Raw genomic sequence first — 25,899 nt, 5'->3', positions numbered from 1 at the left:
GCCGAACCCTCATATGTACATTTGTCCCTATTTTCCCCTGCCAATCCACACCTCCTTTTTGGTACCTGAACCTCACTGAAGCTGGACATTGGCATTTGAGTGTTCTAAATATGTTAATATTCTATCCCAGAGGAGAGATAATTTCTGTGAATTGTATTCTATGGCCATTCCAGAGACTGTGGCATAGAAGAAAGGTGGCAGAAAACTAGAGATAGTAAACATAAATTTAAGTTTTGAAAACGGACAGGGCACAGTAAAAATCATCATGAGATTAAGGTAGAGCAAACCATTAAAATAAGTTTGAGCATTTAGTAACAAAAGTAAGATTAGAAACTATGAGAAGAAAGTATAAAGCACCTAAAAGAATTCATGTTAGGCAAATGCTTCTTTATTTGAGCAGTTATTAGATTGATAGATCAGAAAAAAATGTAGGCACACTGTATCAATCAGCAAGCCATCTGACAATATCCCATGCATGATATGGCTCTAAATAAGATGCAGAAATGTGGGTTGTATGTTAGTACTACTGTGCTGTCTGATAGCAGAACTAGCCTTGCAGAGAGGTTTTCAGTGGTATGCCAGAGATCTCTGACCATATTCTGGCTCTATATACATTTTATCAGTGACTTATATAAAAATGACAATGAATATCTCACCATCTTGCAGATTTATATTAGCATGACAGCAAAATATCTACTTTGCGTGGTAGAATTAGGATTCTGTTACAACTTCGTATTCTATCAGGATGAAATCAAATTATGACAGTTCAAGGGTCTAAATCTAGTCTAGCAATGCCACACTTTTCAAATGTATAATTTAAGAGGTTTCAATTATAGAGTATATAAAATATGGCCTAGCCTTAGACTTTATTAAAAAAGACTTAGAGCCATAGTTACTAGTGTTGTTAACATGTATCAACAGTGTCATATATCCATCAAACTTGCTGACATTGGAGTAGAACGTATCGGCCAAAATCATAGTAAAATAAGGGAGATAAATGATTGTTGGCCATAGCATATATCCCTGGATATGTGAGTCTAGGTGACTGTTAAGAATCCCATATAAGGGGCATCCGGTAGGCTCCCAGGTCTTTCCCTACCAAGCAGTCTTAGGAGGAATTATGAGAAAGACTGTCAAATGCCAGGTTGGTGTCCAAAAATTTTTAATCTTTTAACCACATAGATTTCTTCTTGGCCCTGGACTCAGTGGAATGAGAGAATGACTGGTAGGGTTTGCTTAAAAGCTTAAACTGTAGTACATACGAGATGAAGTAGGATAATCAAATTCCCCTTTACAGGCTTTCGAACCTAGTGCCAAAATGAAATGAAGCAGTTAGCAAAGGTGTAAGCAGATACTGTGGTAGACAAAAGAATGGAGTAACAACATATAACATTTCCCTGTCTTTTAACGCTCAAAATCTATGTCTATAAACTTTGACTTTTCTTTGGGTCTTGACTAGAGTTTCTTGAGTTTTCAGGGACTAAGATCAGTTGAAAATGTGTGCTTTTCAGGGAAACCTGATGAATCTCTGCAACTTGAAGCCAAAGGAGCTGATAAGACTTGAGCTACAGTGAGCTTTAGACTACATGCCTAGAGCAGTTTGGGCAAAGTGGGGTGTGCTTTAAAGAAAGTTATCAAGAATGGAGGTTGAAATCCAGAAATGTGAGGAATATGGGCAGTAATTGGGGAATCACTTAGCTTAACATATCATAGTCATAAATAATGAGAAGTGACAGAGGGGTCTTTATTTGCTGAGCCTCTAAACTTAGGGGATAATTAAGGGCATAATAGAAGTAGCAGATTTGGGTTCAATAGGAATCTTCAAGCAGTTGTTTGAGGTAGAATAAAATATTTCAGTTATTAGTCGATTTCCTTACTGGAGATATATAAAAAGACACAGGTGACCACTTAGTAGAGATAATAATGTCACCTTTCAATGTGCAAAGTTTTTCACAATGCACAAGGCACTTTATATTATACTAGTTTGTTCTTTTTAACACATAAGCATGATAGGCAGTTTTGGGAACATCCTTGGGATGGAAGACAGGACCTAAGTGCTTGCTCCTATGTCTGGAAGACATTTTGTACTTAATTTTACAAATGAGGAAGCTAAGGCTCTAAGAGGTCCTATTATTTAGTTTGTGCATAAGTTACTATGCACTCATTCTTACTTTTTATTGACTAAGTATGAAATAGATATTTTTCAAGGATACATTTGAAAAGTTCTAGTTAATCAGGCCAATAAGGCTTGTAGGTATTTTCAATTTGATTTTTCTGATGCTGAATATATTTTCAAATGGGCTAAAAAGGCTCTCTCCGCAGTCTCACAGGAAAACTTATGTTTGTCTCTACATCGTAGGAAGCTGAGACCAATTAATACATTCCTTGCACAGATACAGAAGGTCCGTGGGTGCAATTTGTACAAACATGCCTAGATGTACATTTCAAATAAGAATAGTTTTCTCTAAATTTGCCTGAGCCTATCTCCATCCTCCTTCCAGATTTCCTGTTATTTGTCTTCCTAGAAGAAGGGACTGTGTTTGCATGACAGAACAGCTAGTTATCCACACTGTTTCCTTAGCCCCACAGACTAGTCAAAAGAAAAATGAGGGAGTAACCTCTCTTTCAAAACTATGAATATTTACATTTTTCTTCAATTTCTTTAATTTATTATTTTTATTTTAGGTTTATGAGTGTTTTACCTTACACGTATGTCTATGTACTATGTGCATGTCTGGTGCCCAGTGAGAGCAAAAGATGGTGTCAGATCTCCAGGGGCTAGAGTTAGATGATTGTGGGAAGTCATGTAGGTGTTAGGAGTTAAACTGAGGTCTACTAGAAGAATAGCCTGGAAGATTAGCTCTTAAATGTTCAGCTATCACTCCTGCCCCTGTAGATTTCCATTATTCATTGCTTCTCTCATTTTATAGACTTCCTCCCTCCAATTACAATAAAAGAAGAAGAAGAACAAGAGGTAGGGGGATAAGGAAAGGAATGGGGATGGAATAAAGGACTGATTTTTTATCAAAATACATTATATGCCTGTATGAAATTTTCAATAAAAAAGAACAATGCACAAACCTTATCATTAGTACTATTCTGAATGTGCTGTCTTCACCACAGATCCTGACTGCTATTGTTGCATGTCCCATTGGAAGGGATCAGAAAAAAAGGGGGCTTACAAACCTTTTTAATCCAGTATATGATGAATGATACAGTTTTCTGGATTTGGGCCACAGCACTTTCAGTGGAAGTAGTGATACTCGCTGATGCCCTCTAATTTAATATGCTACTAGAAAGGAAAGCCTCATAATGTGAGTTTATTAGTCACCCCTTTCAGTTACGATTCTCAGAGGATATTGGGATACAAGTTCATGCCAGACATTGTTTATTGACTGATATATTCTGAACATTGTTTATATAAATTTGTCTTTCTAAAATGATTAAGACATAGAGAAGTCAGCAGGAACTCCTGGAATTTGACAACAGAGTGCTCTTTCTGCTTTACTAGTTTATGTTTTGGTATGTTAACAGAAAGTAACATTTGGGTGGTGATGAAGATTGAATTCAGGGTCTTCTGAACTCCAGGCAAGTGCTCCATCCCTGAGATTTACTACCATCTCAATAAACTGTAATTTTAAAAGAAAGGATGATGGGAAATAGTGAGTAATTTCTCAATTAATCCTATCTAGTTCTGATTATTTCATAGTCTAAGGACCTAGAATGGTAGAGAAATAGAACTTTATTCACAATAAAAACTTATGTAGTGAATTCAGAAACCCAAATGTGTGACATGACAGAAAAACAGTCCTTCAAAATATCATGCTACTTGAATACAATTTTCAAGGTACATATGCAGTTTCCCTTCATAAGGCAAATCTTTTCTGAAGTATTAGAAGGTACTTTCCTTTTCAAGTGATTTTATAATAAATAACATGGCAATGGCCACTATTCCTCCAACTGTTTTCTCTCCTTCCTCCCTCCCTTCCTTCCCTCTCTCTTCTCTCTTCTCTCCCTCCCTCTCTCCTCTCTCCTCTCTCCTTTCTTGAAACACAACACAATTGATTTTCATATTGAGGCTATAGTGACAACTCAGATCATTGCTTCCTTTTATTTTTGGCCGTATCTGAAAATGAGGTATTTATATATATGTTATTTCATGTTGACTCATGCATGTGCTTTGGTCCATGTCTGTGAGTGTGCCTGAATCACTGTTTTCCTGTCTGCCTGGGATGAGATCTGCCCTTTTACTGATGCACCTGATTGTGTATAGTGGTCCGTATTTGTGTTTTTCCGCAGACAACCATGGTGAAAGGAGTTCCTACGATTAGGAACTGTCAATATTCAAGTTTAGTGTCATCAGTAATAGCTTAAGTACCTGGTCTCCAGCGGTATGTTGCTGTTCAAGACCCAGCTGTTATGCAGATGAACTGAATCCTGTGTGCTGGTTGGAGGAGCAGGAGCAGCTGGGCTTGGCTGACTGCGGGTAGTCATTGATCTTCTTTGAAGAGAGTCCACTGTGGGAGGCGGCTTCCTGGCACAGGTGCAGGCATGTGGAGGAGGTGGTGGTGGTGGGAGGGGTCTGAAGGTGAACTGGTTGTGTGGGCTGCTTTGCATGTCTAAAAGGGAGAGAAGAAAAAAAAGCAAATAAAGACTTACTCTCCTACTTTGAGAACACAGCATGACAGACTTACTAGGATTTCAGATAGTATAACCTGTGAGGAGGGGGGAAGGAATTTGAAGTTCAGTCTATCTGTAAAAAAAAAAGTCACTTAACTTACAAAAGCTCGTGCAGCAAGCTTATGAAATGTAAACCATTCACAGTTGCATTTACATGTAAATTCTTCAAGAATATACCAGTAAAAGTAATGAATCCGCCTCACACAATTTGTCATAGTTTTTGCTACTGAACAAATAAATCATCAATGAGATATAAGACTACAGAACAGAAGTGAGCTGATTTCCATCAGTTGCAAAATAACATCTCACTTCAGAAAATACCAGTGAGAGGCACAAATTCGTTGCGAGGAAAATCATTCAGCACTTCAAATAAAAATATAAGGCCACCTTCTGACTTACCTCAGGAACGGATGCTAGCGTGCCTACACAGAAGTAAATCCATACTTCAGAAAAATAGCTCACAAGTGTGTAACTCAACTGCATGAAACTAATCTCTACACCAGATCAACACCACAGAGTGCTGCTTGTAAAAGGCAGGCTAAGAGGACATTGTTCTGGTTACTCTAAGTATTTCCACAGCCATGCAGAGCAAAGTCTGCACACCTTGCCTTTTTTCACATCATTTTAGGAGTCCTGCCAAGTTAACAGTAGGTTAGACAACAGTGGGGAAACTTTTTCCTGCTTGTTTGCACAGGGGGCAAATAGGGACAGCAGTCCTCACACTCCCGATGTTGTTTTGTTGGGTCTTTTTCCACTGCTGTACTCTCAGGCACATATCAAAACAGTTAGTTAGGATCTGGCCCAGGAGAAATACCCCAATTAAGGCTCTTTGAAAAGAAATCACTATTGTTGCAGATAGCCACCTCTCTTCCACAGGAGAAGCATAATAGGCATCAAGTGATTGCTTGTAACACCAGCACGTTCTGGATAAACTTTGTAGACGGCGTGGCTTTGTACCACTTCCCCGATGACAGAGTTGGAAAGCAGAAAAATGCCAGAGGCTTTCAGTGTCTAACAGAGGGCTCAGCTGGTGTGTTCTGAGGCCCACTTTGCAGTTAATGATCAGAGGGAAAAATTACTTCTTTCAGTCTTTTCATTTCAGACATGAATTTTAAAGACACTGGCTTGCTTTTCAAAAAAAAACAAAAAAACAAAAAAATAAAAACCCACCAAAAAACATGACATTACTATCTCAGGAGCAAAGACCATGATAAATTATTGGCTGGATTTTTCTAGTACAGGTGGCTTCCCCTTTAAATAAACTCAATTTATAAAAGTATGAAAGACAAAAGACAGATTTTGTACAAAAGACAGATATGGTAAGGAATGGTAATTATTTTATTTACAGATTCTATTAGGTGTTCAGCTATCCTTATATATTTAAAACACTCTGTTAATTTCCTAAATCACCCCTGTACTCCATGTTTAGCCCAAATCCAATAACCCCTAAAATGTCATCAGTAGTATTTAACATTTCATTAATCTTTTTAAATTTTGTATTCATACTCACATAGACAGAAATATGTTTTGCATTGTTTGAACCCAAGAATGCATAAAGTTCTAAGACACAAAAGACCATTTGACAGATGGGAAATTTGTTTAGGAACCAAAGCAAACTGATAGTTTCACCATGAATAGAACTCGCATATGACTCTGCCAGTGCCTTAGTACAAATAATAAAATTTTCTCCTTCTGATTCTCACGCACAGAATCTTCTGACTTTTCTCAATTTTCACCCATGTTTATGTGTCTGCTTCCTCTTAAACTAATGTAAATTCTAAAACACAGAATGGAAAGTAAAAGAGCATAGAATTTGGAAGAATGGCAAACTTGGCTTGGGGTTCAATTTCTTTCATTCTGAAACTTGATCCATTCACTTATAATATGGATATTACATTTAATATAATATCCCTTTTGTCTAATTTGACTAGTAAAAATGGTGATGAAAATATGCTGATGCGTATTTAAATGTGACTGTTTTTTCTAATTTTTACATTTACTGTTCTTAATATAAGTTTAGCCTTTGAGGTTTCTAACGTGGCATTCATTTGATGGACCATGTGTTTTGTCTTTTCTATTATAATAAAAAATACATTTCTTAGTGAATTACTATGGGATAGTGCTTTTGTATACTGTAAAGATTTGTCACTCATATTTGTTTATAAAAAGCTGATTGGCCAGTACCCAGGCAGGAAGTATAGGCAGGGAAAACAGACTAAGGGAATTCTGAGAAGAGGAAAGGTAGAGGGCCACTCACCAGCCAGACACATAGGAAACAAGTTGAGAATGCCATAATGAGAAAGGTACCAAACCACATGGCTAAAAATAGACAAGAATTATGGGTTAATTTAAGTTGTAGGAGCTAGTTAATAATAATCCTGAGCTAATAAGCCAACCAGTTTATAATTAATATATGCATCTGTGTGTTTCATAGGAACTGAATGACTGCTAGATTGGATGTGACAGAACTTCGGACCACAAATGTAGCCCAAATGTTTGACAAGAATTTTGACATAAAGCCTGAGAAAGCTTAAAATAAAAGGGATTCTAGACAGACAAGAACAGAGTCAAGTGCAGATTCTTGGTAACTGTCTTTTCTTCAGTAGACTCTGATTGCTAAAGGTAAGTAGAGGCATGGCTACATTAAGAGAGCTTCCTCACTCAGCTTTACCACAAAAAAAACTTGCAGCTCTTTTAAGAGGTTCTGCCACAAAGCAATTAAATGGTGTTTATAAGCAGCAGCTGGCATCAGGCATTTTGGTTGTGGCATAGATCTAGAAACTCTGCAGAGTTGTGGAAATAAATATGGCTTCTGCCACCATGAAGCTAGACTCTCAAAGCTAAGGAATGGGGTGGAGCCAACTGCCAAAGCTGCAGCTTCAATCCTAGCCATTTTGCTTAACAGATTAAAGATTCATGTGGTCAGAAAAACATAGAGATGTACAATAAAGACAGATTCAGAGAAAACCTCTTAATGATTTACAGTGTGATTTAAAATATACATAGACTTGGGAAAGAACTTAGAAAAGAAATAGAGTACTCAGGCATGGTGATGCATGTCTTTATTCCCAGTACTTGGGAGACAGAGGCAGGCAGATCTGTGTGAGTTAAAGGTCAGACTGTTCTACAGAGTATTTCCTTGAGTGTTTTCTTTGGGTATCATTCTGATGCATCTACTGAATATCTAGTTGATTGTTCATAGATAGACATGTTTCCTCCTTGAAAGTATTTTTTTAGGACTCTGGGGAAGAACAATACTATCTGAAAGGAGGCATTTTAAATAATGCTCCCACAATATGTCAATAGTAATATTGACACGGCACAGGTTTGGCATCCAAAATTACCTGTAGGAAAGTATTTAATGATGTAAAGAAAAGAGAAGTCATGGTGGTTTTCCATAGTCAGAGAAAGATCTATTTTAGCTCTGATGTGGGAATTCCCTCTGTATGCTATGATTACCATTAATGAATAAAGAACTGCTTTGAGCCCACAGCAGAGTAGGGCAGGGTGGACCAGAGTTAGGTGGAGAGTACTAGACTGAATGCTGGGAGAAAAAAGGGAGGAGTCAGAGAGAAGCCATGGAGCCACCAGAGAGAGACACTGGGAACATTACCCAGTAAGCCACAGACACATGGTGATATACAGATTAATTGAAATGGGTTAAATTAATATAAGAGTTAGCCAACAAGAAGCTAGAACTAATGGGTCAAGCCGTGATTTAATTAATACAATTTCTGTGTGATTATTTCGGGGATGAGCAGCCAGAACGAACAAGTGGCTTCCTCCTACAGAGCTCATGACTAGAACACCTCCAAACAGACACATGATATCCACTAGCCTATAACACAGCTATCTATTTTTTTAAAAGTTATTCAAAATTAAGCTATCATCCAGTAGTATTGTTAAAAGGAAAATCACTCATAATCATTTAGTTTTATTGTTTACAGAATTTCCTTCAAATGCTTGTAAATAGCATATTATGAATAGTGATGAAACCATTTTTAATTAAAAATGCAATATTGATATAATACTTCTGCTGAAGGTAGAATTGCAAAGTAAATCACCTTTAAAATATATGTATATGTTGATACATGTCTATACACTTACAATTAAATATGCATTTTCAGTGATATACATATGTACATTAATCAATTTTACTGTTTATTTTTATTCTAGTATTTCATATGCAAAGACTTTTTAGTGTTAATATTTTTAAATGTTTTCACAGTATTGAAATGTTGTTCTTAGTAGACTATATGCAAGCCTTAACCCTTAAGAAATGCAAATGATCTCAGATTTGTTCGTCTTCTTTTTCTTTTACCTCAGGAAAAAGACAGGGAATGCATTTGTTCCCTCCAAATGAAGTAATTTAATCCTTGGGCTCTGTGAAATGGGATTTCCCAACATTAAACAGTAATGAAAAATACATTAGTGTTCAGTGTCATGAGCGCTAGAGCACTAATTCCAGCAGCTTTGGAGTCTCATGCACTCACTTTCAAATGCTTTTGGTAGTCCAGTGTTCAAGAAAAAGATGCAAAATGGGTGGGGGGTGGGGAGATGGTTACGCAAATATCAATATCCAGACATAGTTCTAAAGCTTTTCTGAAAGTTAAGTAAGTTTTTGGATGGCAAGGTCTAATTCACATAATATACTTAGAAATGAACCAATTTCAGTTCTAAGGTCCCAAAATAACTTATTAAAATAATCTCTCAGTGGGGAAATTTCTTCAAACTGTAGATCTAAGGTATTTTTAGTTGTGGCAGAGTTGTTGGTAGGAGTATATGCTGTAAAAGCAGCACTTTTTCTCCAAAAGGTAAGTGAGAAAGAAGGCAGCATGCATCTTCCCCTACCCATTTTGCAGACAATGTTTAATATGAATCATTGCTAGATAAAACTTTCAGCAGAAATTACAGTATGTCTACTTGGATGTATTGTTTCTCACATTTCATTAACATATGCAGTGAGTTCTGCTACAAGGTATTATATTCATTTCTAAAATTCTTGATACTATGAAAATTACATATGTGAGAAAATATGAAAAACTATGTTGGAGAATGTGATGGATAGTGACAATTATTAGCTTGACAAGTTCTAGAATTGTGGAAAAGACAAGCCAGTGGATAACTGTACGGAGTTATCTTCATTAGTTATTAAGTGAAGAACCACCCCAACTGTAGGTGGCACCATTTCCTAGACTGAGACTATGGATTTAATGAAAAGGTAGAAGGGAGTTGTGCTAAATTATACATTTTTCTATAATTCCTGTCAGTAGAAGCAACGTGCCAAGCCACTTTCTACTTGTACTGCTATGCCTTCCTTGTCATGTTAAGAGTCTGTATCCTCGGACCTATAAGACAGAATAATCCCTTCCTAAGTTGTATCTGTCCTGTATTTTGTCATGTTAAACAGAAGAACTAGTACTCAGTGCAATACCCCCCTAAGAGAAAAATTAGTGACATATTAAAGAAGGTGCTTAGTAAGAGTGGTAGTATAGTTTTTAAATCATTTATTTATTTTTATTTTATGTGCAGTGGTGTTTTGCCAGCATGTATGTCTGTATGAAGGTGTCAGATCTTGAGTAGCTGATATGTGGACGCTGGGCATTCAACCAGGTCCTCATGAAGAACAGTCATTTCTCTCTACCTTTTTATACATTCAAATACACAATGCCAAACAAAGTGTGACATTTTGCTTTCAAAAATATTTGAAATCTGCTTTTGAAAATGGGCATTGGAAGGTTGTAAAGAATGAGACATTAAAAAATATTAGGAGGATTATTTGACTAGGACAGTATTTCTAATGTCAGGTGTGCATAGACAAAGTTCCTAACACATGGTGAGTTGGTGTGTGTAATCATATGTCCATCTTGTGTACTTTTATGTGATATTCAGCTGTATGCACTATTGTTCATTCATCTAGTGCTTGATACCAAAAGGTGGGAAACAAAAATTTTGTCATACATTTAAACTGTTCTAAAGCCTCCAATAACAAGGGAACAAATTAATATTTTCAAAACAAATGTAACATTATTAACTATACGTGAAAAATAACTTTCTTCTGTTGTTAAAATAAATATTACCAGCATTAAAATTATGCCAACTATATTGCTGCTCTTGAAAAATTTAACCAAAGTAGAAACATGATCATTTTTTTACAATATTTCTATATCAAACTGATCACTCTTTACTTAGTAATACTGTGATAATGATCTCTGATATGTTTTTACCCAAATATATCGTGCTGTGTATGTTGGAAAAGGGGATAGATAAATTCCTATAATTTTAGAGAATGTAGCCGGGCGATGGTGGCGCACGCCTTTAATCCCAGCACTCGGGAGGCAGAGACAGGCGGATCACTGTGAGTTCGAGACCAGCCTGGTCTACAGAGCTAGTTCCAGGACAGGCTCCAAAGCCACAGAGAAACCCTGTCTCGAAAAAACCAAAAAAAAAAATTTAGAGAATGTCACAATGAGTCAGAAACTGTATTTCTATTTCCTGGGCTGAGTCTATGCTTCAAGGGGTAGTTACACAATCTGCAATGCTGAAAAAAATTTATAAAGAATATTGGTTTTTCTTTCAATTCTTTTTGTGATAAAACATGACTCAAAGTGTTATAGTTTAAGCAAACATATTATCTTTTACTAAATGAGTTTTCATACATTTGATTGGGGAAATACTAGTGAATTTCCTTAAGGGTTATTGGCCTATGCTCTAACAAATAGTACTATGCAATGAACAGTGTGTTTAAATTGCCTTTATAAGATCAGATAAAAATACTGAAATTCTGAAACAGGTAGACACCAAAGATTTTGAGTAATGGATTATTGACATGTTCATATTTAAAATCTAACTACCTTGCTAAATTCTATTGAGGCAGTATTGATAAATTCCTATAAATACTGTCATAATGTACATGTGCAAAGAACATCATACCAAGGATTATTGCCATAATCACTTTTGTCAGGTGTCTCAAGACTAATTATAAGGCTATGCTTCTTGGTGTTGCTTTCTGAGCTGTTCTCTTAGGTTGGAAAGGAACTGAAAGGAAATGGACTTCAAGGAAGGGGAGGTTTATTATTAGTATTAACCATTACTACTAATTCCAAACATATATGTCTAATTTATAGGATTAAATCATTTACTTATCACAATGAGTTATTATAACCTGTGAGGAGGTAGTTCATAAATTTGAATGTTAGGGCTATCTATTAACTTCATAGTGATCGCTGATCAACAAGTTAATCTTAAGTATATCTGCCAATGGACACTTGCGGTTTCAAACTTACAATTTACTGTAGGACAATGGCACTGGGTTTTGATCCTACTATATCTACTGGCTTTGTGGGAGCCTAGCCTGTTTGGATGCTCATCTTCCTAGACCTGGATGGAGGGGGGAGGACCTTGGACTTCTCACAGGGCAGGAACCCTGACTGCTCTTTGGACTGGAGAGGGAGGGGGAAAGGAGTGGAGGGAGGGGAAGAGAAATGGGAGGCTGGGAGGAGGCGGAAATTTTTTCAGTTAAAAAAAAGGAAAGAGATTTACCAAAAAACATGCAAACAAGTTAGGAAAATCAAGGGTAATTTAGGAAATTTCTATAAATAGTATTATATACAATATCTTATCTTTTTATGAAAATGCTTGCTACTCTGTCCTTACTGATAAATAGAGTAAACTTGAAAAAAAAACCAATTTACTGGTAGTGGATCAAAGATTGAAAAGATGAAAAATTTGGTTTTTTGAAGGAAAGAGAGTAAACAAGCATAGTTTTATCCCTTCCCCAGATGGAAGAATAATTCTTTAATATAAATGCAACTATAATTTTGTCTTTATAAGTTAATTATTTTTATTTTATGTATATTGGTATCTCTCCTGGATGTACATCTGTGCACCATTTGTGTGCCTGGTGCCTACAGCAAAAAGAAAAGAGTGTCAGATCCTTTGGAACTGAAGTGACAGATGGTTGTGAGCAACCATGTGGCAATAAAAACTAAACATGGGTCCTCTGAAACAGGTCTTATTTGCCAAATTATCTCTCCAGTCCCTGTTGTACCTATAGTTTTTTAATAAAATTAGATTTGCCTGTTTAGTAAACCAATATTTGGGAAAGAAAAATAAAATGTATTTAAGAGCTGACCTATGACATGCCAAAGAGGATGAGGAGAAGTCCAAGAGGCTTTAACTTAACAAATATAAAAAAGTGCACAAAACAACTAAAGAAAGCAACAGACCATGAATTTGAAGAGCAGGTATGGGATGGTTCAGAGAGAGAAAAGAGAAGTGAGAAATATAATTGTATTATAATTTCAAAAATGCTAATATTTATTTATTTGTACGGGCATGTGTATGATGCAGACGCATACAAGATCAGAAAGAGACAGGAGAAAGAAAGAAAGAGAAGAATTCGCAATTGAGCAGATGACTGGAGAGGTGTCACAGAATCTCTCAGGATAGGCTACCAATAAATTACAATGAGTTCAATTCGGTTCTGGATTGGCAAACTCTCCATGCTCCCATAGCCCTCTGACACCATTGTAAAGCATATCTCTTTGAAGACTATGGATGAGCCTTTCATTAAGCAATCAAGTAAGATAATATTCCTTTTCTAATTTTTGTTAGTTAGTTGTGTGGGGGTCTTTGTCAAAGCCGCCAGAAGCGAAGGTCAGTGTTGAAATACCTCCCATTATCTGAAATGATTATGTTGAAACTTGTATTTGTACTCTAGGCTTTCTTATGCTTACCTTCAAAGCAAGAGATCAACCTCCAGAAAGTCTAGTTTCTAAGTCTTAATCAGCTCCTTTCCTGTTGTCTGACAGGCTTAACAAGAAAACGTCAGTGAAAACTCCAAAAAAGCAGCATGTCCACAGTTCAATTTTCCCTGCCTTTGCTGTGTTGTGCACTGGATTGCCTTTACGTAGTGAAATTACCCAATCTTAAGCATAATAGTCAATATTTCTGCCTATAAGTGGCTTGTTAGCTAAGTCAATCAACTCTCCAATTCAGATTAAGAGGAGGAAAGTAGGGACTTTACAAACAAGAAAAAGGAGAGAGCTCTAGTAGTAAATATTATGCTTAAATTACTGAAGCAGTGAAATTACATAATTTTCTTGGTAGTAAAACTATAGAATATATCTTTGCTTATATTTTCAGACTAATTTGAATATTTAAAGATTTATTTTAGTGTGTATGTGTTTGTACTTGTGCATGTGTGTGTGTGCATGTGTGTATGTGGAAATGTGTATATATGGAACAGGGTAAAACATTTCTTCAGATTGAAAGGTGTCTGATGTGGATTTTAAGAGCCACAAGTACACTTTTTGTTTGTTTGTTTGTTTTGTTTTTCATTTCTTTTTACTGTAAAGAAAATATTTCCTAAACATTTCATCAGAATGCTCTCTGGTATGTGACCATCCCAGACCAACAGTAGAAAATACAAATATATGAATAAATTGCCATAACTGGGTTAGACAAACATTGATTCTTTTTTGCCACTAAGCTATCTTTCCCAAGATCAAAGAACCCATCTGATATCTGAATAAAACCAAATTCTAGAAACACACAGGAAGTGAGAGAAGTTTTGCTCACTTAACTTTCTGTACTTGCCAAAGGGCACCCACCATTCTTACTTTCCCTGTGGGAACTCCTAGAAGACTTGGCTGCTGAGCCTTCGCACCATTTCTCCAAACTGGCAATTCTATATGCTTTTTAGACTTTTTCTTTTGTTTTTATTGTAATATTTCTTCCTTCCTTCCTTCTAAGCCTTCCTATTATTTTTCTCTTTCAAATTCATGCCATCCTTTTATTTTAACTGTTGTTACTTGCATATGTATAACTAAATATAATCTGCCCAGTCTACAAAATGTTACTTGTATGTATGCTTTCAGGGCTGACCATTTAGTGTCGGATAACCAGTTGGCGTGCTTTTCCTGGAGAAGACTATTTCTCCAACTCGCAGCACTCCTCAGTTTCCTGTAGTTCTCTGTGTAGGGCTGAAGCCTCTTGGGGTTCCCTTATCTATTTCAGCATGTCCACTGGAGACAAACTATGTGTTCTCATAAGAAATTATCCTTAATGTAAGTAGAATTGTAAAGAACCATGATTTATTGTATAGTTTGGGATCTCAAATGTCTTTGTATATTAACTTATGAGAATAACAATTAAAATAAGTGGTGGAGTGTTCTTAACAGAAATTCTATCATCCAGTATATACCACAAAACATGACACAAATAATTGTCATGTTTTACCTTATGATGACATTGATCCCTTGGATTCTACTTTTAGCTAGTGAAGTACACCATAAAGAAAATATAAAAGTTATCTCTGGGATTCCATCTTACACCTGTAAGAATGGACAAGATGAAAAACACTGGTGGCAAGTTCTGCTGGAGAGGATGTGGGGTAAAGGAAACACTCCTGCATTGCAGGTGGGAGTGCAAACTGGTACAGCCCCTTTGGATGTCAGTATGTCGATTTCTCAAAAAATTAGAAAGCAACCTTACTCAAGACACAGCAATACCACTTTTGGGTATATACCCAAAGTATGCTCAATTGTACCACAAGGACATGTGCTCAACTATGTTCACAGCAGCATTGTTTGTCATAACCAGAACCTGGAAACAACTTAAATATCCTTTTGACCAAAGAATGGATAAGGAAAATGTGGTACCTTTATACAACGAAGTACTATGTTGCAGAAAAAAAAAAAAAACATAAAAACAAGACATCTTGAAATTTGCAGGCAAATGGACAGAGTTAGAAAACATTATATTGAGTGGGGTAACCCAGACCCAGAAAGACAAATATTATATGTACTCATTCATAAGTGGCTTTTAGACACAAAGCAAAGAAAACCATCCTACAATTCACAATCCCAGAGAGCCTAGACGAAAACCCCAAGAGAGACATACATGGATCTAATCTACATGGGAAGTAGAAAAAGACAAGATCTTCTGAGTAAATTCAGAGCATGGTGACCACGGGAGAGGGTTGGAGGGGAGGGAAGAGGAAGGGAAACAGAGAAAAATGACTCAATAAAATAAAATAACAGCAAAAATTATCTCTGGATGTTTGATATTTATTTTACACTGAAGCTAAAGTTACATGTAAGTATATAAGTTATTTTCAATACCCAAGATCATTATTTATTGAAAAGCAATTAATGGAAAGTCCTGGATTACTTGTCAGTGAATCGTTTAATACATTAATAACAGATATTCTAGAATTTTATGGTTTTCATTTTCAGGGCTTCATTTGTATTGCACTGTTATAAATGGTCATCTTATATTTGCTCAAAAAGCAATGCATAAAAATTACTGCACTGTTATTTGTGAAAATGGAATTTAGAACATTAAAGCACAAATCAAGAACTTTGGTTCTACTTTGCCTAACACCAGAGTGTCAAATAAATACTGCAAAGGGAAGAAATGAATTCATGGTGCAGGTGTGTCTGTGGCTCCATCTTACTTTCCCTGTACTCCATTTCTAAACTTTTAAGAAAAACATTTTAAGCTATCATATGTTAATTAATGAGAGCATAGTGTATTAATAGCTGCAGAAAGAAAAACAACATAAGCTATAATAACAAAAAGATGAGCTTCAAGAATATTAACAAAATACAGAGACCAGGGAAGCCTAGAGAAGATTTTATTTTTACACAAACTCCTTAAAAGCTGAAAGCAAATATTCTGGTTATAAATACCATTCCCAATCATCCATGCTTGTCTATTTGGTGAGAGAAGTATTCCTGTACTTTACAGTTATACCTTAAACGCAATTTTAGGGACAAAGGGAACCTGTTAGCAATAGTAAGCAGAGTTGTGTAGAGAAATTCAGGCATGGAATAGGCTTCCATTCTGCATAATTGGAACTTAGGGCACTGTTATAACAATATACATAAGATCTTATTGGAAGGCCTTGCTGCTCAGAGGTCACAGTCTATCATGGCCTGGAAGCATTTTCCAAAGCTCTACAAAGTGGGAACTCCCTCTCCAGTGAGACTTCCTGCTTTCTACCTGCTTTTATCTGGAAAATGTCCCTGGGCCCAGGAGGACTGATCTTCTCGAAACACTGTCTCTATGCCTATAAACCAGATTTATCTTTAGTTGGACCCTTGGCACAGATCCCTGCTAAAGCCTCCCCTACTGAAAAATAACTAAGACTTATACTAGGAGCTTTGATATAGGAGCCTGCTGACACATATGAAGCCTTATGACAAGACCATGCCACTTAATGCAAACTAAGGTTTGACCCTAGGCTCTCCAATCCTATATATTTCCTATACTCTGGAATAAAGATGAGTGGATTCACCAAAGTCTCGGAGAGCTGTCTCCATCATACCCACAAACTTACTGAGCCCTGTTCCTTGTTTCTGTTCTCTATACCTTGTAGACCAACGCAGTCAATTATCCCCAGTAAGAATCAGAGCCACAGATCTGAAAGAATAATTTGCTTCACTGATTAACTGAAACACACACACAGAGACACAGAGACACAGACACACAGACACACACACACACACACACACACACAATCCCCACCCAACGGGCAAGATTATTTTTATTCTGATTCTTGGAAAAATTATTTTATACCAACATTGTGTGATTTCTTGTTAAAAGAGAGACCTGAAATTCACAGATAATTTATGGATTTAAGAAGGATAAATGAGAATAAATTGAAGGAAACACCTCTAATACTGGAATTCTCAGCTACATTTGAATTTGACTTCTTGAGAAGGAAAGGGTTGGATAGGCTAGTGAAGGGACATAGGCAAAATACTGAACTTATAAACCATTTTAATAGCTGATTTTCTTATCCATATGTTCATATAATGATAAAATGATCTTACACACACAGTGGGCTTAATGAAGACTTGTTCACTCCTGTTTCTTCTCTAAAAACTGTGAAAATCATTAGAAAAATTATCCATCATGATCAATTTGGCTTCATCCCAGAGATGCAGGGATGGTTCAACATATGAAAATCTTTCAATGTAATCCACCATATAAACAAACTGAAAAATAAAAACCAAATGATCGTCTCAATAAATGCTGAAAAAATATTTGACAAAATACAACATCCCTTCATGATAAAGGTCTTGGAGAGAGCAGGGATACAAGGAGCATACCTAAACATAATAAAAGCAATATACAGTAAGCCAACAGTCAACATCAAACTAAATGAAGAGAAACTCCTAGCGATCCCACTGAAATCAGGAACAAGACAAGGTTGTCCACTCTCTCCATATCTATTCAATATAGTTCTTGAGGTCCTAGCTAGAGCAATAAGACACCAAAAGGAGATAAAAAGGATAAAAATCAGAAAAGAAGAAATCAAACTCTCACTATTTGCGGATGATATGATAGTGTATATAAGCGACCTCAAAAATTCTACCAAGGAACTTCTATAACTCATAAACACTTTACGTAATGTAGCAGGATACAATAGTAACTCAAAAAAAAATCAGTAGCCCTCCTTTACACAGATGATAAATGGGCTGAGAAAGAAACCAGGGAGACATCACCCTTCACAATAGCCACAAATAGCATAAAATATCTCGGAGTAACTCTAACCAAACAGGAAGACCTGTATAACAAGAACTTTACATCTTTGAAGAAAGAAATCTATCCAGGAAATGGAAAGATCTCCCATGCTCTTGGATAGGTAGAAATGGCAATGTTACCAAAAGCAATCTATAGATTCAGTGCAATGCCCATCAAAATCCCAATAAAAATTTTCACAGATCTCTAAAGAACAATACTCAACTTCATATGGAAAAGCACAAAAACCTCAGGCTAGCCAAAACAATCCTGTACAATAAAGGAACTTCTGGAGGCATCACATTCCCTGACTTCAAACTATACTACAGAGCTACAGTACTGAAAACAGCCTGGTATTGGCATAAAACCAGAAAGAAGGACCAATGAAATCAAATCAAAGACTCAGATATTAATCCGAACACCTATGAATACCTGATTTTTGACAAAGAAGCAAAAAATATCAAATGGAAAAAAGAAAGTATATTTAACAAATGGTGTTGACATAACGGGATATCAACATGTGGAAGAATGAAAATAGACCCATATCTATCACCATGCACAAAACTCAAGTCCAAATGGATCAAAGACATCAACATAAAGCCAACCACACTGAACCTCATAACAGAGAAAGTGGGAAGCAGACGTGAACACACTGGCACAGGAGACCACTTCCTAAAGATAACCCCAGTAGCACAGATACTCAGAGAAACAATTAATAAATGGGATCTCCTGAAACTAAAAAGCTTCTGTAAAGCAAAGGACATGGTCAAGAATACAAAATGACAGACTACAAAATAGGAACATATCTTCACCAACCCCACAAAGAAGTCAAGAAATTGGTCATTAGAAGAAATAATTCAATAAAAATTGGAGAGCAGACCTAAATAGAAAACTCTCAATAAAGGTATCTAAAATGGCTGAAAGACACTTAAGGAAATTCTCAACTTCCTTAGCCATCAGAAAAATGCAAATCATAACAACTAAGAGAATCCAGCTTACACCTGTAAGGATGGCTAAGGTAAAAAATGCTGATGACAACTTCTGCTGGAGAGGATGTGGGATAAAGGGAACAATCTTGCATTGCTGGTGGGAGTGCAAACTGGTACAGCCCCTTTGGATATCAGTATGGTGATTTCTCAGAAAATTAGGTATCAACCTACCTCAGGACCCAGCAATATCATTCTTAGGCATATACCCAAAGGATGCTCAGTCATACTAGAAGTATATTTGTTCAGCTGTACTTATAGCAGCATTTTTGTAATAACAAGAGACTGTAAACAACTTAGATGCCCTTCATCTGAAGAATGAATCAAGAAAATGAGGTACATTTACACAATGAATTACTACTCAGTGATAAAAAAAAATGACATCTTGAAATTTACATGCAAATGGATGGAAGTACAAAAAATATTTCGAGTGAGTCAACCCAGACCCAGAAAGACGAGCATGGTATGTATGTACTCAGTCATACGTGGATACTAGCTGTAAAGCAAAGGTTAACAAGCCTATAGTCCATGACCGCAGAGACGCTAAGCAACAAGGAGAACCCTGAGAGAAACATATATATCCCTGGGAAGGGGAAATAGACAAGATCTCCTGACAAAATTGGGAGCATAGGAGTAGGGGGAGAAGGGAGGGTGGAAGGGGAGGAGGAAAGAAGGGGATGGGGAGCAGAACTTGAGGGAACAGGATAGTCAAGATGGGGAAGGACAGAGACAGAGAGCAAGAAAAGGTATCTTGATTGAAAGAGTCATTATGGAGCTAGCAAGAAACCTGGCACTAGAGAGATTCCCAGGAATCCACAAGGATGACACCAGTTAAGCTTCTAAGCAATAGTGGAGAGGGTGCCCGAACTGGGCTTGCCCTGTAGTCAGATTGATGACTATCTTTAATGTCACCATAGAGCCTTCATCTAGCAATTAATAGAAGCAGAGGCAGAGACCTAGAATGGAACTCTGAAGTAAGCTCCCAAAGTCCAGTCAAAGAGTGGGAGGAGTGAGAATATGAACAAAGAGGTCAAGACCGTGATGGGGATACCCACTGAAACAGCAGGTTTTTTTAAGTTAAAAAAGAATTATGAGAAAAAAAAAGCAACACTTCTGTATAAAGAATAAAGCTCTGATTTCCTACCATGAACTATGCTTATATATGATTTGGTTTTGAATCATTTTTACGTTTATCAGGTCTAACTTCTATTTATATGCAATAGGGTTATAGGTCCTCCATACCAAGGCAAAACCGCAGCTCCTCCCCAACCTGCCTTGGCTTCTCTAGCCAGCCACCAGGCAAATTTCCTACAGGTAGGATGCACCAACAACCCCATCCCATCCATAGGACCCTAAAAGCTACAAGTCCCACTCTGCCCCCAAACCCTCATCCCCCCTCCATGCAACGGAGGAATGCTGAAACACAAGCTGCAATTACACAAAGAGGATCAAGAGAAAGGATCAAAAGTAATTAATTTGTTCAACTTTCAATATTTCAAGTCTGTATTCAACCAAGTTTCTTTTGTCAAAAAAATAGCAATTGTTGTTGTAGAGTGTTTTATGATTTCTGATAACTTATTTGGTTACATTATTCACTTTTTACTAGCTGTTTTAAAAGTGTGTGGACATAATTTGTAACTAAAAAGCCTTTTTTAAACCTTTAATGTCCTTTGATTAATTCTTCCATTATTACAACTTTTCATTTCCTCTTTTCAACAGTTTTAGTGAGAGACTAAATAGAGCTATTTTCTGAGATTTCAACTTGGGGATCTATGAAGTTCTATCACTAAGCCTATCTTATAAGCATGGTTTATGGTGAGCTATGCATTTTTAACTTGTTTTATTTTTCCTTCACTATCCAATTCTTCCCTTCAATTATACTACTGCTCATCTCCACAGACACCCTCCAAATTGACTAGATCTTTATGGCTCTCCAAAGAGATACAATGTTCTAGATGCACATCATCCAGAATACATAAATGTTATCTGATAAATTCTTTTGTAGCGATATCTTACCATATGCAGCTTCGAACTATTTATCAATTGTTTTGAGAATTCACTAACAGAAAGAAAGCTAATGAAGTAATAAGAAAATAGCTCAGTTAGGAGTCGTACTGATATGGATGTTTCTCTAAGTGGATCAAGTGAAAAATGCTCATCAAAATAAGCAAATTAGGGGAAGATAGTAAAGTAATATTCAATGTGTATTGACCAGTTGTAATCTTGGACAGCTCCCACCATTGAGATTAATAGAATGTTTACATACCTTTGAAAAACTGAAGAAAAAAAAAGCTCATCTCAAGGGGAAAAACCCAATTACATGAACATAAGAATAAATGAGAATGTGTTTTGAAGACATTATGAATATATATTATGCTGGTAAAGACACTAGTGGTACTACTATAAATTAATAAAAGTCTTCATAGTTGTGATAGATATAAGTTTCATTCAAGAAAATCTCTTGAGCAAGTTAATTTTCAATATTCATTTCAATATAATTTCAGAAAATAGTCAAGGCAATATTTGTGCTTATTATTTATGACATACTAAGAGGGACACAGCATTAGACACAATGATTTTGTGAAGTACTAAAAGAGAGTTCTAGAGTCTTAACTCAGTGGCTGTACAAAAGCTCCTTCCTGACAGTCCAAATGTGCCTAAACCACAAAGTGATTTAAATTCATGGATGGTCCTGATTACAACCTGGATTTGATTCAACTTTGCTTTTGTGTTTGCTTATTCTTTGGCTGTCAAAAAAACATTGTGGAAAACAGAAATGAAATCAGGATTCAGGTGTGCACGTGGACCCATGTTACTTCCCTCGCCCTTTATAAAGTCAAGCTTTCACTCACACTTTGATGTGGTTTTCCAGCAGCATAAAATAACATAAAATTATGGTATTGATACTGTGTGTACTCTCATCTTCATTGGTGATTGGAAACTGCAGCATAAAACATAATTCTGTTTCTCAGGAAGTCATGTCACTCAAGCTTATTGTTCAACTTCTTGCTCTTCAAATTCTAATTTTGGCAGCATTACAGGACCTTGGATCATCAGAAAACACAATACAGAACCCAAGTATGTCACATTTGTTTCTAATTAAAGGCTTCTATTGGCAAGTTTGATCAAAACCTGCGGCATGGTCTCCTACTGGTTATCAAGTTGCCTACAGATATACAGAGAACAAATTCAAATGTAATTCATTATCGAGCTAATATATATCTTTAAATACAGGATTAAAACCTTAGTAGCATGCTATTATTGCTTATGACCATTAACACAAATTGTGAAAAGTAAAAGAAAACAGAAAGTAACCTAATCAGTTATAGAACATTTGTACGCTGTTGCAGAATGAAGAAATGAGCATATTGGTTTCTATTCTTTGGGGTAAAGCAGATCAACTCTACCACACATTCTTTATTATGACTTTAGAGAAGATTACTTACTTATAGAAGATTGTAATAGCCAGAGGAAATGGATGGCTATAATGAAACAGTGATTTCCAGACATATATTTCCTGGCAGTTGCACATATAAATTCCCTGAAATTGTGATGACGCGCATAAGACCCGAGCAAGTGGAAGCCAGACAAAATCATAACACAGAGTTGGGAAATTGTCATAAAGTTCCACCTCTAGCTGAGTAGTTGTTGATAATTAGTAGCTTCCTGGAGTGGGGTGATAAATTTTCTTTAAAGGTGTGCCTCTAGTACGTAGAAAATGTTGCAGTACATTACTACACATGCAAGAGCATATAGCCAGCCCTAATGGAGCTGGATTTTTTTTAGTGACAATACAAAGATAGGTAGTTACAAAATCAGTGGTGGATCTAGGAGGACTTTGGGCAGGGGAGTGGACATGATCAATATATTATTTATTAAATTCTCAAAGGATTAGTGAAAATGTATATAAAAAGATACATCTTTATATAACTTGAGCTTACTGGGTACACCGTGACATTTCTAAGTGATGCTGTAGTTAGTCATAGACATCAGAATCAGATCAACGTGACTTTTTATAATAACTGTGCCATTTACTATGAGTTTGGCAAAGAGCAAATAAATCTTTCAAATCTCTGTTTTCTCATATGTGAAATTGGGAGAATCCAATGTGTGCCTTTGCAGAACACTTGGAAAGATGTGCAAAGAGTACACGCTATTACTAGATGAGTGATGAATTTCTGAACACCATAAAATTTCTAAAATTCAGGTGCCATCTACCAAGTCCATGAAATATACTTGGTTTCAAGATACTTGGTTATTAACAATTGCTCCATTGTAGTTAAAATTCTTTCTAAAATTTTTACCTTCTCCCTTTCTTCTAATAGTTATACAAAGCTATTATTGAAGTCATGCGCAAATATAGGAATTGCTGATGTCTATCCTTTACATTCCCTCTAAGCACTCTGAATACCCTTTATTGGTGAACTTTTTAAAAAAATTCTCAGCTTCTTTTACTCCAGATAGCGAGTTGTGCTTCATGTTGCTCATCTGAGGGCTCTGGATGTATTATCTTCCATATCTCACATACTTAATAATTTGGAGTATGAATCCTTGTTGAAAGTACCCATTTCAACAATACCTCAAAACTTAGCTATTAGAGCAAAAATGTGAAGAGAGCATTTCCATGAATTCAACATTATTGCTTTGTATTTAGGAGGCGCCTTTCATCTACATCCCTCAAAGACTTCCACAAATATTATCTGATGCTTCATTCACTGGACCGAGCTTCAAGCAGAACTGCTTTTCAAAGAGTTTTCTCAAAGTATAAGAGAGACTCCATGAGGGTGGGAGTTTGGATGTCTGAGCAAAGTGGCAGAATGTTCACAACATCTAAAAGTAGTACATATAAAACGCCACGTAACAAACTATGACTGTGACTTAGAAGTATAATGACCCATAGGCACAGTTTTCATAGTAGTTACATAAGCAGAGAGTTTATCATATTGACATTAAGACTAGTTGCTATATTATGAGCTAATAATGTCTGAGCAGTTTTGTCATCATGTAATAATCTTGCTTCACCATGTATCCAAATAGAATTTTAATACATGGCATATTGATGATATTTTATGTTACATGTAAAAAGCACAGGCATCAGTCAAGCTTATATTTCAAATGTTAAACATAATACTTATTACATGTGGCTAATTTAGCTATAGCTAGCTATTTATTATAGTTAATGTCATAATTCTTAAATCTATTCACTTAGAATTGAAATCCATTTTTCTTACAAAAAAGTCAGTGAAAACTGAAAAACAAACCTGGACATAATGCAGATACCTCTACATCATACTTCCTGCATATAAGGCTCAAGGAACATTGCAGAAGAGAGGCCAGAAATATTGTAAGAGCCATGTGGTGAAACAGTATGCTAGACATTGCATAAACAAGACTAAAACAATATCAATATTAAAGAATATGTTTATGTGGAAATGGGAAAATATCAATGAATCTCAGCCTAGACAAAGAAATACAGGTAACTAATGACTTCTGGGAAAAGGAGAAGTAGGCCCTCTCATAGATGAATCTCTTATTGTTTATCCAATGCAGACTGATTATTCCTGAAACTATAAATACACTGTCTTAGCTGGAGTTTCTATTGCTGTGAAGAGACACCATGATGACAACAACTCTCATAAAGGAGAACATTTAACTGGGGCTGGCTTATAGTTCAGAGGTTTATTCTATTATCATCATGGCAGAAAGCATAGCGACACACAGGCAGACATTGTACTGGAGAAGTAGCTGAGAGTTTTACATCTAGATCAGCAGGCAACAGGAAGAGAGAGTGACAATGGACCTAGTGTGAACATTTGAAACCTCAAGGCCCACTTCCAGTGTGTCATGCTTCCTTCAACAAGTTTCACATCTACTCAAAAAAAAAAAACACACACACAAAAAAAAACAAAAACAAAAACCACAGCTCCTAATAGCACCACTACCTATTACCCTAGGGGAATCATTTTCATTCAAGACACCACACACAAATAACGAAAATGGACTCAGAAGGTAGTATTTATATATCTATGGATAATACACATACATACACACATGTATGTATATAACAATACTAATCAAATAAAATAGGCTATAAGCTTGAGAGTCGGAGGTATAGAAAGGGATTTGAGAGAGGATAGTTGGAAGGGGTAGGTGGAGGAGAAGAAGGGGTTAAAGTAATGTAGTTATATATAAATTAAAGTATATTGATAATTTTAAAAGAAGACTGATATAAATTCACATTCCTTGATGGTTCAGCTTCTACAAATTTTATTGTCTGTTAAAATATATACTTGTAAAAGAAAAAAGAAAAAGTTTCCTCCCTCTGTCTCTATAAAGAGTGCACACTGACATGTGTACTCATGCCTGTCATGGTGCACATGTAGAGGTTGGAGTATAGTAGAGTACATCCTTTGGCAGTCAGTTCTATCATTTAATCCCATGTCCTGGGGATCAAATTCAGGTTCTCAGGGTTGGTGGCACTGGATGTTTTTATTAATTGCTGTCCCCAACTCTTCGTTATTATGAACACTGTGGCTATGGTTATTTTAGGAAGACAAATCATTTAGGGACTGTGTAAAACAGTCTTCTTTCTGTAACCCAGGTGAGAAAAAAATGACAACGAAGATCTTAAATTTTACCAAAGCCTAAAAACACAGCATTAATGTATGATTAATGTATGTATCTATCTATTTATGTGTCT

General features: G+C 36.2%; 1 protein-coding gene across 3 annotated transcripts in view; it reads right to left on the bottom strand.

Annotated features, from left to right (window-relative positions):
- The window catches only part of Tenm1 (teneurin transmembrane protein 1), an 825,611-nt gene that overhangs the window by 356,277 nt on the left and 443,435 nt on the right, over positions 1–25,899 (bottom strand). For all 3 annotated transcript variants that reach the window (XM_026784949.1, XM_013350458.2, XM_026784950.1), the window contains one exon: positions 4,379–4,619. In XM_026784949.1, coding sequence (XP_026640750.1) covers positions 4,379–4,619 — 241 coding nt within the window. The remainder of the gene's footprint in view (positions 1–4,378; positions 4,620–25,899) is intronic.

Source organism: Microtus ochrogaster, chromosome X, assembly GCF_000317375.1.
Source record: "Microtus ochrogaster isolate Prairie Vole_2 chromosome X, MicOch1.0, whole genome shotgun sequence".
NCBI lineage: Eukaryota > Metazoa > Chordata > Mammalia > Rodentia > Cricetidae > Microtus > Microtus ochrogaster.
This window is presented reverse-complemented; position numbering and strand designations above follow the sequence as displayed.